The sequence below is a fragment of the Channa argus genome, chromosome 5, assembly GCF_033026475.1.
Source record: "Channa argus isolate prfri chromosome 5, Channa argus male v1.0, whole genome shotgun sequence".
NCBI classification, from domain to species: Eukaryota; Metazoa; Chordata; class Actinopteri; order Anabantiformes; family Channidae; genus Channa; species Channa argus.
Window position 1 is genome coordinate 14,811,671 of NC_090201.1, and position 15,324 is coordinate 14,826,994.

Here is a 15,324-nt window from a genome sequence, read left to right on the forward strand (position 1 = left end):
TCTTCAGTCCTCTGTCCCACTTCTTCTTAGCTAACCTCTTTCTCTGTACACACTCCTGAACTTCCTCGTTCTACCACCAAGTCTCCTTGTCCACTTTCCATTTTACACACACAGAGTACCCTCCTACCTGTCTCCCTGATCACATTAGCTGCAGTGGTCCAGTCATATAGAAGCACCTCCTGACAACCCATAGCCTGTCTCATCTCTTCCATGAAAACTACACGACATTCTTCCTTTTTCAACTTCCACCACTTCGTTGTCTGCTCTGCCTTTGTCCTCTTCATCTCCCTCACCACCATAGTCATTTTACACACGACCATCCTGTGTTATCTGGCTACAGTCTCCCCTACCAATACTTTGCAGTCACTGATTTCTTTCTGATTACAAGTCGACACAAGATGTAGTCCACCTTAGTGCTTCTACCTCCGGTCTTATGTCACCCTATGTTCCTGCCACTTCTGGAAGACAGTGTTCACTAAAGCCATTTCTATCCTCTCTGCAAAGTCTACCACCATCTGTCCTTCTGCATTTCTGTCCTGAAGACCAAACCTGCCCATCACATTCTCATCACCTCTGTTCCCTTCACCTACATGTCCATTAAAATCTGCACCAATCACCACTCTCTCACCTCTAGGGATGCTCTAAATCACTTCAACAGTCATTTTCCAGCATGGATCCTTAAGGTTGAGTTTGATATTATGTTTTGTAATGGTAGATTAATAGTTGAAAGTAGAAAGATAATTCCACTACTTAAACTACAGATGTCCCCTTTTATTTCCGGCATGGAATTTAGGTTAAAACATTTACAACATTGTTCCACATAAAACGTACCATTAATTTCCAAGACACTAAACCAATTCACTACAGCTTTTGAACTCAATGTATAATTTAAAACTTCATGTAGGAGCAGTGAATAAGGAAGTGTTGAGTTCTGTTGTGTTCAAAAACAGAAATACTAAGAGAACTTCTGGAACTTAAAATGGAGTGGCAGTTATTGCATAAAGTTTTGACATTTACATAATCACCAATATGTAAGTCGCATCATGTGAGGGGTTGCTGTGGAATTTTGTGACAGTGTCTTACATATGCACTTGTCTTTGTGCTGAGAGGAGCTTATCAGCTGCAGGTGTGTACTACTTGTTATAAAGACAAACTAAATTAAATTCATCCAAATCCAGAATAAACACTGAAATCTTGATACTAAATGTTTGCAGCTTTGTCAGGATGCATCTTGAGAGCAACAAATGGCTAAAATAAAAGTAAAGAACTAAAAATAAAGTGATATTTCTTGACTTGGCACAGATAAGAATTTAAGGTACGATAAAAATGGTATAAAATGGTGGTTTAATGAATAAAAACAAGAAGATATCACTGATGATTGACCTGGTAGGGTTGATTATTATGGCATGACATTTGCACATTAAATTCACATGGTTGGTAAAATTGGGTTTCACAAATATTCAGTGAAATCAATGTAATGTTATTTCTACAGTCAGGGATTGAATGTAACAGAAGTCCAAATATTCACTCACATTTAAAGATATTTTCTTGATTTATTTACATGCCACTCGGTACAGTAAAAAAAAATGGATTACAGCTCAAATAGTATTACAGCACAAATGTGCATGTATTTCATTATTTTACAAAAGACAAAACCTCTGTAGCTAATCTATAAAATACAGCTGTTAAGTCACAGAACTTGAATTTGTTCATTCAGATAAAACCATGAGAAACGAGAGCACTTTTAACGTCCATAAAAAAATGTGCTCTCAGTAATTTACAAAAAAAAATGTATCAAAAGTCTTTTGAGTCCTTTTTAGCTCTGTGTGTGTAGGTTTACCCTCTTGAAGGCCGAGCAGTCTCTCTGGAAGCATCCTTCATTAATGAGAAATAGCTTATATGGAGCATCCACAAACAGGCAGATACAGTGATTCTTCCCCGTTTTTGAGCTGTGGAATCTGTAATGAGCGTCTGAACGACCTGCACTCCCATGGCTATTGCCTCCTGGACTTTTTGTTCACCAAATTAACTATAAGTGTGAACTCCTCAAATGTCAGATTGGCAGTAACACAGACATTTACAAAGAAGTTATTCATGAATTTCCCTGAATGTTTACAAGTCTACAGCTAAATGACCCACCCCGAAAAACATTTCAAAACAAATTATATCTCCTGCAACAACAACAAAAAAAAAACTTACAAAAAAGTGCAATGCTTCAAGTATGTAAACAAAAATATTTCTTTAAAGGGAGAGTGAGACTCGTTCTGTTAGTGTGCATGAGCCTGGGCCAGTGCAGTGACTCCTGGGGTTTGGCACACGTATGAACACATCACTCACACAAACAACACACACTCCTTCAGAGGATCATGATGATGACCAGGAATTCCTTCTTTTCTAACTTTTGTTTTTAAAGGGGAAGTCCAGTGCTCCATGTTTGTAGTCAGCGTTGAGAAATTAGGCTTTACAACCTGCAAAGACACACCCTTCCATCAGCGCTGTCACATGGACGTGTTGCAGTGGCTGCTGGGAAAACAGGATGGTGTTTGGAGGAGGGTGAGTACAGGATTGATGGAGGGTAGTGTTTTTGAGACAAATGCAGCACACAAGAACACAAAAAGATATAAAAAAAAAATAAAAAATCATGAGGCAATGGAAAGAACACACTGGCTATGAGAGGTGACCGATGCTAAATGGATGCACCAATCTGAAGACAGTGATCCCGATTGTTTCTGAATGAGGATCAGAGCTTCATGAGATAAAATTAAAGAATAAAAATCTATGATTTTTGAAAAGAGAGAAGGGGCAAAGAAGGTTGATTAGTAAAATTTAGTACAATTTATATATTTTTACTGCTGCATTTAAGATATGGTTTTCAGAGACACATAAATAAACAGGTACATGATCGTGTCCTCACCAGACAGGGAGATCTGTTCCCAAAGCTTCAATTTTAGAGTGAACAATCCCTTTCTTCAAACGTGAATTGCAAACTAATCTACTGTAAAATCCAAACCTTTTACATTTTCTCTTCTAAACCTCTCAGCTTCTCCATTAAATTGCCCATTGTTGAGGCTGAGTACTGAGCATAACTGCTTGTTTTTAGACCCTTTATGTTTTAGAAATTGGGATGGAAGGATATCAGAATGTTTTGGCCGATTGGCTGAATAAATCACTATTTCCCGTTATTGTATAAATAAGTTATAGATCAATTAAAAGAAAAATTAACTACTGTACCATCTTATTATTTTGTTCTGACAGTAGATTTGCCCATTATGTGCTTTAAATGAAACACAGAGATGGGGCTGCATTAGGCACCACAAGGGATGTTAACTAAAACTAAAACGTGCTAAAAGGGTATTAAAAAAGCTCACCATTCATGTTGTGTTATCAAATCTCCAATCTACATTTATGTTCACCAATTGTTCCAAATAAATTATGCGGTTTTCATTAGGGTTGACGATGGGTGCTGTCTTCATTTGGCTTAACGTTAACAAGATAATCAGGTGGAAATGTGCCAGACTACAAACAATGTGAACAACAATCAATTGTACTTGGACACATACAGTCAGATGAAACACTAAATGACAACATACAGTGACAAAACTGGACACGTTCTCACTGATTGTGAGTTCAGTTCTACTCAAAACGTCTTTCCTACTAGTGTCCATTTATCTTTACTTGTGTCTTGGGTTGTGTTGATACTCACTCTGATCCTGACGAGTCTCCATCCACTGTCCCAGCTTTTATGCTCACGGCGACACCATTCAGATGTTCGGACAGGCCGGGTTTAGCCAGGCCGGCTCGACTGTCACTAGAGGAGGATCTTGATAGGGACGCTGTGCCTGGGGCATTTTCAAAGAGTTCGTTGTGGATTCTGCTGTGACAGTTCCTCTCTACGATTGGCGAGAGCTGCTTCTTCTTTAGGATCCCTGAGTTGGAGAAAAACACAATGTGAAAAAAAAAAAAACTAAATATAATTTTATATATATATATATATATATATATATATATATATATATATATATATATATATATATATATATATATATATATATATATATATATATATATATATATATATATATATATATATATATATATATATATATATATATATATATATATATATATATATATATATATATATATATATATGATTTTGTTTTTTGCAGTTTCACTGGTTAAAGGCAATTTTATCTATTTACTATCAAAGACAAATTCAATTTCAACAATATGGTTCTGAGGGTGTGAACTATGGGCTGAACTGCACCTTTGTGAGGGTGGGCAGCGAAGTTCGGTAGACTCGGCTGCAGCACCATCATGGTGTCCTGTGTCCGGCCGTCTGGTAACATCCGCGTGTCACGGCAAAGGCTCAGCTCAGGATTGGCCAGAGATTCCGTTTTCAGCCTGTCTGCACCTGTAAAGTCGCCATCACCATCTCCTCCTGTGTAATCCCCAGGCCAGTACATCTTAGTCAAACTGTTGTCTGAAAAACAATGAAGGGATAAAATGTAGGGATCTAAAGCCGTTTAATGCTATCATGTATTGAATAATTTGATAAAGAATAAACCAAAAACAGTAAAATGACATTGGGCCTCTCCTTTGATTAACAATGGTAAGCATTCAATATTTCTAATCAAATACTGTCCAAATATTTTAGGCACTTTAGATGTTCAGATTTCTATCATCACAAAACACCATCTGGAAGGCGCCTGTTTGCTTCAGAACACATACAAGTTACAAACTGTAGCGAAGTACAGGGGAACTTCAATACCATGTGCTAGTGGTCTCTTGGCGCCATTGGATGCCAGGTTTTCCCAACATTCTTCTGGGGGGAGGGGACCCTCCTCATCCTCGCTGTCAGATGAATGTGTGGAGGCATAAGAACCGCTCTGGTCGTCTTCTAGAGAGAGGTCACTGTCTGAGTCACTATCGTGATCTTCACAGACACAAAAAATAATTTTTAGAATACAAATCACTGCAGTTAAATGTAAAACACAGATATCGAACAAGGTAATTACCATCTAAATGCTCTTCAGTTTCATGGAAGAGGGACACGTGATCGTTCAAAGCAATGTGCGCCTGACTGTTTGTTACACCATCGTCCCTGAGAAGACACAAGAAATAAGTTCACAGCTGTCACTCAGTCACATAATGCAGCATTTTCATTGCTATGTTATTTTCTTACCGGAGGACAAATGGAACGTAGCTCTGCTGGCTCTTGCCGCTCTGCATGGTGCCGTTCAGAGAGACACTGGATTCTCCGAAGGGAAAGTGATACAGCCTATCATCAACGTAGTTTGTGTTGCATTTGTAGCCCTGTGAAAACACAGATGAGTTTGTTATTATACATTGAGTTCAAAAAGATGAGTTGTTACTGAGTTCATGTTCTTTTCTTGGTGTGTTTTTAACAGCTTGGACAAAAACGACTGTCTTTGAACATGAAAACTAAGATTGCTTCATTGTTGGTTTTGGTGTGTTTTCTTGTGCATTTGTTGACAGTTTGGCAGGTAGGTTTTTTTCTCTAGACTTGATAGTTTAGGCTTTTTATTGACATGTAACACCAAGGTTTGTTACATGAAAGTAGACTGCTGAAGTTTTTGGAGAACACCTACAATAATATATAATGTTAACTGACTGGTCTGGAGCATTATAGATGTGATGTGTGCAATTCACTAACAGCAGTATTAGTGTTTTTACAGAAGCACCTGAGATGTGATTGAAGCGGAGCTCTACATCTCAGAGGTGTCAGACTGAAGTGAGTATTTTCTCACAGTTTGCAGTAGGGACTTACTGAGGATTTGGACTTGATCATATGATCTGGACGCTTGCGGCTGCAGCAGTATTTCATGGCATTTGTTGCTTCCTTATTAAAGACGATGCGGAAGAAGAAAATAAAGGGTCCCTGAGGTTGGGCAACAGAAGAGAGACAAATGTCAGGACAAAATACAGAGTTGTCATTTTGGATGATTTCAGGGGGGATGGGAGAGCTCACCTGCACACAGTTGAACCCAGCGAACAGATAGTGGAAGATGATCATGTCACTGTTGACTGAGAGAAGTGCAAGAAAACACGTGACTGAAACCAGGAAGAGAATGCCACCTGCGGTCTTCAGGCCTGAGCTGCAGAATTACATGAGGGAGAACAAAAGAAGTTAAAAAGAAGCTGTCATGACCATTGTTATGCATTCAATGATGTGAGGATGTACGCTGGTGATAAAAGTGACCAGAATACACTGAAAACAACATCAGCAGTTCAATCAGAAACGCAGCTGAAGAGCTGTGACCACAAACCTGAGAACATACCGATCACAGAGAAAACTGGTGGGGTCACTAAACAACTCAGATGCTTTTTACTTTGCTGTGAAATGCACCTCACCAATAACTTGTTACTCTATACCTGCAGCTCTACACAGTCATCTACATTTAAAAAGCGCTGTTTTTCTATGTTGCCATGCATTGTGGGACAACAGTCTTAAAATTAGAAACTACTTTTGCCATTTTCTGTTACAAAATCAGTTCTTTTAATTTCCTCTGGCTGTCCTAGATATAACTGTATTTTGGTATATTAGAAAGGAATTAGACAGCAGCTCTTTCAGCAGCGCTGTGTCATGTTTTTCAGAAATTAGTCAGTTCAGCGGGATTACAAAAGTAAAAATGTACCGCTGTGGGGTACAGTACCATTCACTCCAGTCTAATTACCTATTTCGTATGTTATTCAGAGTCTTATTTAACACAATGATGTGTTTAGAGTCAAACTAACTATATGCCCTTGTGTTTATTAACCTGAGATTCTATATAATGCAATTCTGTCTCTCCAACTGGAATCAACAGGAGTGATTTCTGGATCAGACCAAGATGTTCTGATGTCACTATTATTAAATGCCGAAGGAAATGACTTCACCAACATCTTATAAATGGCTGAATTTTACTGGTATGTTTAGAAAACCACAGCATTTATGTTTAGGTTTGGATTTACATGTTGGGACACTCACACGCGAGCCTCTTTCTTTTCAATACTGTGGTGCCTCAGTGAGCAGGAGGCTCGGGATGACAGGATGTACAGGAAGATGTTCATCTGTGTAAAAAACATCAAACTGCATTATTACATGGCGTGAATTTGTGAAGAAGACATTAATCTTACTGTCAGAATATTTTCGGACTTTTATTCAGCTGCACCATCACAGTAAAGTGTGTTAAACCTGAAACAGTGATGTCATTCTCATTCTATTTTATTTATATAGCGCCAATTCACAACAAAGTCATTTAAAGGCACTTTACATAATGGCTGTACTGGTGTTTAACATACGGTACCACTCTGTTATGAGTTTAAAGGATTACCACATTACTATTTTGTGTTCAGAAGTGTTTAGAAAAGTAAAGTTGATGCTTTCTGTAGATGCTTGCATCATGTAAACCAGAAAGATTTGCAGCGACTCACCGATGCCACCATGGCGATGGGTCCAGCAAAGCTCCAGATGAGTGTGTCATACATTGACAGCCAACAAAAGTCTGGGTTTCCGTACCCTTCAGGATCCAGTCCAACTGCCAAACCTGGAGACCGACCCAGAAAGACAGACAGTAGCACCAAACTCGTCATGTTTCCAGTATATACAACGGGTCTTTTTTCCTTTTGTTGGCCAGTCAGGTGGCATAAAACAGCATGATTTGTAAAATCAATAACATTAAGTCTTCACTTTGACTTTTTCGTTATCAGACCAAAGGCTAACTGGACATAATTTTACTGGAAGTTGTTTCACACGTGTCGAGGTGCCAACAGCTCAAGTGTAACTAAACAATATGTAAGAATCTGATCAAAGTATTGGTTGTCAAAGTTAAGCCTTAATGTACTTTAGGTAACTGTTATAAAATGAGGGTTCAGACCTGTTATAAAGGCAGGCACTCCCCAACCAATCAGGTAGTAAAATCTCATAGGTCCATAGTTGATGTCTCTCACTTCACTGATCATGCGGTAGATATGCAGCCCCTCCAGGAAGAGCCAGGAGAATGTGCAAAGGTAGAAAAAGTGCAGCAGGATGGCAATGACTGTGCACAAAAACTACAGAGAGAGGGAACAGAGGGAAGGTTATGATGTATATAATGTTAGAATATAGGTAGAATATACAGGAAAAAATTGATTACCGGGTTGTCGGCCTGGTTAATGCCAAGGGTGAAGACGAGCTCAGAGAAGAAGAGAGCAGTGACTCCATTGTTGATTATACTTGTTTTGTTGCACTGCATGGCTCTCAGACAGAGGAGGAAGATCGTGGTAAGCAGGAGAAAGCCCAGCGTCACACCCACTGTGCTCCATGTTAGAATTTTAATCGGCAGGATCTCCCCGTTCTAATACAAACATTATTGGGTGACAGAAGTTTGAGTTATAATAATAAGTGACAACATCAGTGATGTCAGTGAATTTATCACTCACTTCTCTCCTGGAGATGTCCATGAGCACAGCAAAGCTGGTCATGTGATAACACTGACAGCTGATGTGGGTGCTGTTTCTAAAAACCACCTCGCAGCCCTTCGCTGACCAACCGCCAATGCCAGCCCTGATGTGAAACACAAGGACCAGAGCAGACAATGTGATGAGCATAGTGCAACTTCTTCAGTTTCATCACTACCTTGTGTGTGTTGTTATACTCACAGTATCGTGTGGTTCCAGAAGACACAGATGGGTTTGGAGCGCTCCTCAGTGGTGACCAGGCGGAACTGCACAGTGATAGGCTTGTCCAGTGTGTGCTGCAGCAGCTCGTCGTTGTCGTGCACTGTGATGCTCACCACAGGAGTGTTAATTACGGGACGCTTTGGAACTCTGAGAAAATCATATGTATCATTTTATAAAAATTAGTCTGAAGTTGAAACCAGCAATGAAATGTGGCCCTACAGTGTTCAGTCTGTCATCACCTCTTAGTTGGACCTAAAAGGGAAGATTGTCAGGGAAAATTAAACACCCCTGGTTCACAAGTGGCTCAGATATTTATTTCATATAATTTCTTCTCAGTTCTCAACAATGGCCCAAAACAATTGTTAAACAATTATCAGCAGTTTGCAGTTTGATTTTTCTCACCGCAGACTCCTCTTGTCAGGATCGTAGCTCTCTGGTAGCAGTGAGGCCAGGCTGTGGAAGATGATCACACTGGCGATGGCCTCCTCCTGGCTGACATCAGGGTGGCGTCTCTTCCGGTTAGCTGAACGATTCCTCAGCGATGACTCTGGGAAGACATCCAAGTGTCTGTGGCCTTTGGTGTCCACAGGTGGGTGGAAGACCGAATCAGGCAGCGTGACAGCCGTCTCCAGGTCCACAGGACGAGGGCCCCTCAGTGACTGGTACCGCGGGAGCTTGGCTCCAGCGAAATTCATTTTTTTCAGACGGTCAACAGAGATGACTGAGGAGAGCAATACACATGCAGAGTAAGAGCTTTGCTGAAAATGTGAACCTCCTGCACAACGAGCCCTGTAGCAGGAGTGGCAACGACCACTCACTTGTTACCGTTTCTATGAGTAAAACACAGAATCTCTAGGTACTGTTTTTAATATTATGTATCACTGTTTGTTATTTAATTATCTTTAAGGATTTACTGTACAATTTTGCAGCTATAAACATAATTTCAATATTTAACATTTAATTTTTACATTTCTGTGTCTTGTTCGTTTAAAAAGAGACCTCTGCTTTCTGTCCACTCACCTATATTTGGTGTGACAATGGTGAAGGGGCTCAGATACGTCTTCCTCATGTTCTGTGCCAGCGTATTTGCGTATTCTTCATAGTGGCGCAGCAGTGCTGCCGTGCCACCCTCCGTGTGCTGGATCAGCTCCCATTGGGGCCGAGTGTCTGGAGATAGGATGGCGCTGCCCACACGGACCAGATTCTGTTGGAAAACAGTGAGAGTTCCGTGTGACAGGATGCCACAGTGGAGAGTGAAATGAAGTGTGATGTGTTCCCCGCAGATACAACACGAAGGGCTGCGATGTCCCACCAGGCAAGATTGCCATAATGGTTCTGGACCAGTACTGTTTACTGCAGGAACTTAAACAATACATTGTTTTTATTTTCATGCTGTGTTCTGAATGTCAGAATCTGAAAGCGAGTGTTCACCTCAGTGAAATGGACGTCCTGCGTAGCTGTGAGGTTGAAGCCCTGCTGGTTGCACTCATGAAGCAGCAGACTCTGTGTGAGCCGATAAACTACTTTCACATCGCTGCCGTAGTATTTTTCTGTGTGCGAGGTGGCGTTGGCCAACATGGCTGTCGTCTGCTGAACCAGTCCAGAGTCCAGGAGGGATGTGTTACGGGACAACTTGTCAGACTGGAGGAAGAAAAAGGAAAAATAATAAATTTAGCAACTTCCAGATGCTTTATTAGCAAGACATAGCTTAGTCACTCAGTGGCAATATAATGCTTTATTTTACATGGCCAGTTATTTCTCAGAAACCTTCCCCATACTTTTTAAAAGTTAGCTTTTAAAGACTGCAAGAGTCAGAATACAAACCTCACTCAGCAGCAACACATTTTACTTAATTTCATTTTTTGTATTTGTCAATCATGGATGTACATAAGAAATAAGAAATGAAATGGCAACTATTTTCTGTGAAATTTATGGGAATACTTTTAGAAAATTAACTTTTAAATTAAGTGTTATCAAAATGTCTGCCTGTCCTGACAAAAATAACTCAATGCTTATTCAATGTTTTGCAATCTAAATATGTAAAGGCATTATTTTTTCCTAGAGGATGAGGATTGGCATGCTCACATGCTAAACCAAGATAAACAATATGCCTTCATGTAATTTACACCTTTGCACCATTGCATTAGCATTTAGTTCAACGTGTCCTCTCCCCACTCTAGATTTAACTCCTCATGTTTCCATCTTCCTGAATAAGGATGTTATTTTTGGAAATTGCAAAAATAACATGGTTACATTTTTAAACTCAGAGAGAGATGCTACACACCAGAGCTTTCAGCCTGCTGAAGATAACAGAGGTACAGTTGAAGAGATTGGGAAGAAGCCAGCCCTTGTGCTCATCGCAGTGTCGGATCGCTGTGCCTGAGCAGGAGGAGAGAGAGCTAGTGAGACAGAGGTAAGGAATTGACTGAAGGAGGAGAAAGAGCTTGAGGCAAGTTTTATAAATTTGCCATTATTATATGGTAATTTGATGAACTGCTGGAAAACCATCATACCGAGCGTTCCCTTGGGACAGGGAACTGCTGCAGGGAGACCAAACTTAGTCCTAGGCCACCAGATCCCAGCCTCAATGGCCTGAGGGCAGCTGTCATAGATTACTGAGGGAGATAATTAGTTAATATATCTGAAGCTATAATGAAGAGAGTTATATATTAAGCATTGCTGTAATGTGACAGTGAAATTAGGTATCCCTGCCTTCACAGCCATTAGGAGAAACTTCAGCAAACGGGTTGTCACAGCGGTCACACTGGCGTCCAATCACGCCGGGTTTACACTGACACTGGCCGCTCTCTCTGTCACACGCTCGGGAGAAAGAACCGACTGGGTAGCAGTCGCACAGCAGGCAGGTGTCGCTGCCTTCTGGACGGTAGTGGTTGTCCTGGAAACGTGATTAGAGAGAGCAAGTGCTGATCAGCTATTTTAAAATCTATTTTATACACTCAGGTGCATATTTCCATCCAAGAGCCACGAGAAGAAGCAGATGCTGGTTTAGAAACATCTGGAGTTTTTCAGTAATGCTCCCCACCAACACTGTCCTAGTCAGCAGTTGCCTCATCCTGTACTGCAGTAGATACTGACTGTAGGTAAGTCTCACAGTACAATCAATAAAGGAATGGCTAATAACTGTAAAATAATTAAGCTGTGGATTGTTAAAATGTTTGTAAAATCTACTTAAAGAAAAGGCTTAAAAAAGTAGATATCATCCATATCCATTCATCCCTCATCTGCTGCTTCCATTTTCCCCCCCCATTTAAGGGTGATTGGGGATTTTGTTCTTTTCTTATTTAAGGGTCTAAGGACAAAGGCTGGTGTATGTACACATAAAAGAAACACAAACAGCCTTATGTTAAGTAGGAGATTGCTTGTACAACTACTGAGTAAAATCAGTCACTGTACATCTAGTTACAGTCATCTCCTGATTAGATTAGAGTGTCTGCATATTCATAGGCAGACTAGACAGAATAGCTTGCCCTGTAGACTTTCTACAGTTATTGTGTAATATTCAACCTGATGTAAGTATATAGTGAGAAACTGAGAAATAGCTTTAGACATCCAGCATTAAATGCCCTCACCTTGTCTGTTACTGATTTATGAATGGGGGCTGCAGGTCAGCAAACTCACCTTACAGCGACACTCTCCACTGGTCTTGTTGCAGTCAGAATCAAAACCCTTGTCTGTCTGACAGTTACAGGGGCCGCAGGTTTTGTGGCCCCACCAACCTCTTGGACATGGCAAGTCAGTCCTGTGGAAACACACATTATCTGTTGAGTAACTGTTATTAGCAGAATGATGAAACATGCAGCACAGGAGGAACACACAAACAGTTTAACATAAAGGTGGAAAACTGTACTTTTTCTCGCAGTAATGGCCAAAATAGTTGCTGGGACAGTCACAGGTGTAACCATGAGAAGAAGTCAGCTTCCTGGTGCAGGTTGACTCGTGTTCACACGGGTTCACTGAGCATACATCAGTACAGTTGGTGCCATAGTAACCTGTTAAACAAAGTGAACAGTTGCTTTGCTAGTACATTATGGGTAGTTTCTGGTACACATTTCCCTAAAAACCTGTTGATCCATCACTGCTGATGGCTTCTGAACATGCATAAGAACTGACCAGCAAGGCAGGTGCAGGAGTAGCTGTCCCAGTCGTCACTGCAGTAGCTGTTGACAGGACACGGGTTGGAGCCACAGGGGTCGGGCACGCTGCAGCCGGGCTCAACATTTACCTTCCTAGCCTGGGACAAACTTAGAGTCCCACCAACACGCAGACCCTGCAAAGAAACAACCAAACACATGGATGCACAACACAACAATATATCTGTAGTTTCTCCAAGGTTCTGGAATATGCCATTTATTTGCATCAGTGAAAGTGAAAATTATCTCCCTGTTGCAGATCAACTGGAATGCTGCAGTAGCTGCTTCTTGTCTGAGGGAATTTTGTTTGTTTGTGTAGTGTAGCTGTGTTGCTGTACAATAAATCTTTTTAAACACTGAGGGATTTGCAAAGCCTTAGATTCAGATTTAAAAGTTGGTTAAGTATGGCTGAACAGTGACTGAAGTGTTTTTTTTTTTTTTTTATTTGTAGGCTACACACCTATTGTCATTTCTAATGACAATATTTCAACATGCAGTTAAAATGTGCTTTGCCTTGAGTTACAGCCACTGAAATTTATTTAAAACAACTATTACATGAAGCTTAAACATCTTAAACTATTAACCTGCATAAACACACCAGTGCTCAGCGTTTATAGGGGGAACAAACCTGTAAACAACCACGGAATCCGTGCTGAATTTTCCCATCAGGCCTTGCCAAACCACCAACACTCACAGTGTTAAGTTTGGACTCTTGCAACTTCCCGTCCACTTCCATAGTGGCCTGAAAGGTATGGAACAGACTTTAAAGCTGCAGTAACACAATAATTTCATTCATAGCAATTCACAGCAACTCACCAGATAGAGTCCGTGATCTAAAGACAGCACAGCTTTGTGATAGGTTGTTGCTCCTCCCAAACTGCTAATATCCAGCTGCAAGTGATGCCAGTCTCCATCGTTCACCAGTACTTCCTCCATGCGAGAGAGAGCAGAGTCTTCACCTCTGTGCAGGCCCATCAACACACTCCCACCACGAAGCTACAAAGGCCAAGAAAGAGCCAGAAAAAAAAGAAACAGCAGGAGGGGGATTGAACCAATGTAACCTAAACCAATACCCATGCAAGGCAGTGCAGAGGAGAAAAACACCAAGAATCAACCCTAAATTACATGATGAACGGGAACAACAACTTTCATGCTCACTGGATCTCAAATCTCATAAATACTGTATATTTACTGGTCAGCTCAATTAACGATCAACAAGAATAACCCATCTTCTAATGATAGTGGCTTGATGTTTCTGAGTATTGCATCATTTCAGTTGTTATAAAATTGTACATGAGTGGAACAATGCATGATGCAATTTGGCCTTAAGCTGGCTTAAAGAGACCAGAGTGCAGCCACCAAGAGTGTGTTTCCCAGTTCAGTGAGAAAATTATAAAACAACTGCATTTTGCTCTCACCTGCAGTGTCAGGTTGTGTTGTAGGCCAGACGCAATGTGCAGCAGGGTAGCACTGGCCTGACGTGTGCGGAACATGAGCTCTACATGCCAGGAGAAGTCTGCTGCCAGGTTGCTCCACTGCAACAGGCCGTTTCCCAGGAAACGCTGCGGGTTAGCCATTACTACAGCAAAATGATGGTAGGAAGCACATATAGTGTGAGGAGTAAGTAGGAGGCTGGAGAAAAACTGGAGTGATTCAGATAACTGAGGACAGACAGTTTCACAGTGGGTGACATGAGACACTGAATCATTAATGTCATCCAGTCCAGTCTGTTCTTTCTTGCTCATTCTATCAGATATTAGGACACTTCCGTAATCAGGCAAGCTTTTGTGTCTGTCTGAAATCAAATCTACTCTTACTTATACTCGTAGACACCTGCACTGAACAACAGCTTTTTAAAACCTGCTGTTTAACAGTCATCACAGTGAGACACTGAGGGAAAACAATCAAGTCAAGCATGTGTTTTTATGTCCGCTGACTGTGATTTTGATCTTAAATGTGGTGAACTATGTACATGCGTGCTGAGTTTGACATTAGAGGATTAGAGGACGAGACAAATCCATCTTCCTATTGTTTTAAAGTTTTAGACTGAACGAGCTGCTATAAAAGCCAACTGTATTTGTGATTTGGAACCATGATCCAGTCCAGTTCACATAACCTGAGAATGACCATTATAGTTAAGTATGAGACACCATGTGTTGTGCAGTTAAAAATTTAAGATTTGCACATTCATACATTCTAAATTTTTCATCAAGGGAGTAGAAGTAGATTAAATTTTAAGAACTTTTAACTAGTTAAAAAAAAAAGATATAAATTAATTATGCAAAGCTTAATATTTTTAATGGACATCAAATAAATCCAAATGACTACTCTAAATATTTTATTGTAGCAATGAAATGTCATTTTCACACAATTTTCAATGTATGTTTGTAGAAGAAGTCATGGTGTTTTTGCACTCATGCACTGACTTTAGGCTCCAAGAAAAGCTACAGTATATGGCTTCAGGCAGAAAACATCAGGCAGTGTCATTTTGGTCTTTTGTGTCACACAA

The 15,324-nt window shown here is 40.4% G+C and overlaps 1 protein-coding gene across 4 annotated transcripts in view; it reads right to left on the bottom strand.

Moving 5' to 3' along the window:
• Nucleotides 1-756: 756 nt before the first annotated feature.
• celsr2 (cadherin, EGF LAG seven-pass G-type receptor 2) overlaps nt 757-15,324 on the bottom strand; it is a 54,671-nt gene continuing 40,103 nt past the window's right edge. Inside the window, exons 9-34 of one of the 4 annotated variants that reach the window (XM_067505171.1) lie at nt 14,234-14,394; nt 13,632-13,811; nt 13,444-13,557; nt 12,796-12,952; nt 12,533-12,674; nt 12,304-12,424; nt 11,377-11,560; nt 11,178-11,279; nt 10,949-11,043; nt 10,096-10,305; nt 9,685-9,868; nt 9,067-9,385; nt 8,644-8,811; nt 8,425-8,548; nt 8,139-8,339; nt 7,881-8,055; nt 7,438-7,550; nt 6,992-7,074; nt 5,993-6,119; nt 5,792-5,902; nt 5,186-5,316; nt 5,019-5,104; nt 4,772-4,936; nt 4,268-4,483; nt 3,704-3,926; nt 757-2,776 (exon numbers count right to left, since the gene is read on the bottom strand). In XM_067505171.1, the coding sequence (XP_067361272.1) occupies nt 2,749-2,776; nt 3,704-3,926; nt 4,268-4,483; nt 4,772-4,936; nt 5,019-5,104; nt 5,186-5,316; nt 5,792-5,902; nt 5,993-6,119; nt 6,992-7,074; nt 7,438-7,550; nt 7,881-8,055; nt 8,139-8,339; nt 8,425-8,548; nt 8,644-8,811; nt 9,067-9,385; nt 9,685-9,868; nt 10,096-10,305; nt 10,949-11,043; nt 11,178-11,279; nt 11,377-11,560; nt 12,304-12,424; nt 12,533-12,674; nt 12,796-12,952; nt 13,444-13,557; nt 13,632-13,811; nt 14,234-14,394 (3,920 nt within the window). In that variant the 3' untranslated portion in view covers nt 757-2,748. The remainder of the gene's footprint in view (nt 2,777-3,703; nt 3,927-4,267; nt 4,484-4,771; nt 4,937-5,018; nt 5,105-5,185; nt 5,317-5,791; nt 5,903-5,992; nt 6,120-6,991; nt 7,075-7,437; nt 7,551-7,880; nt 8,056-8,138; nt 8,340-8,424; nt 8,549-8,643; nt 8,812-9,066; nt 9,386-9,684; nt 9,869-10,095; nt 10,306-10,948; nt 11,044-11,177; nt 11,280-11,376; nt 11,561-12,303; nt 12,425-12,532; nt 12,675-12,795; nt 12,953-13,443; nt 13,558-13,631; nt 13,812-14,233; nt 14,395-15,324) is intronic. The other 3 variants (XM_067505173.1, XM_067505174.1, XM_067505172.1) reach the window with 3 other exon arrangements.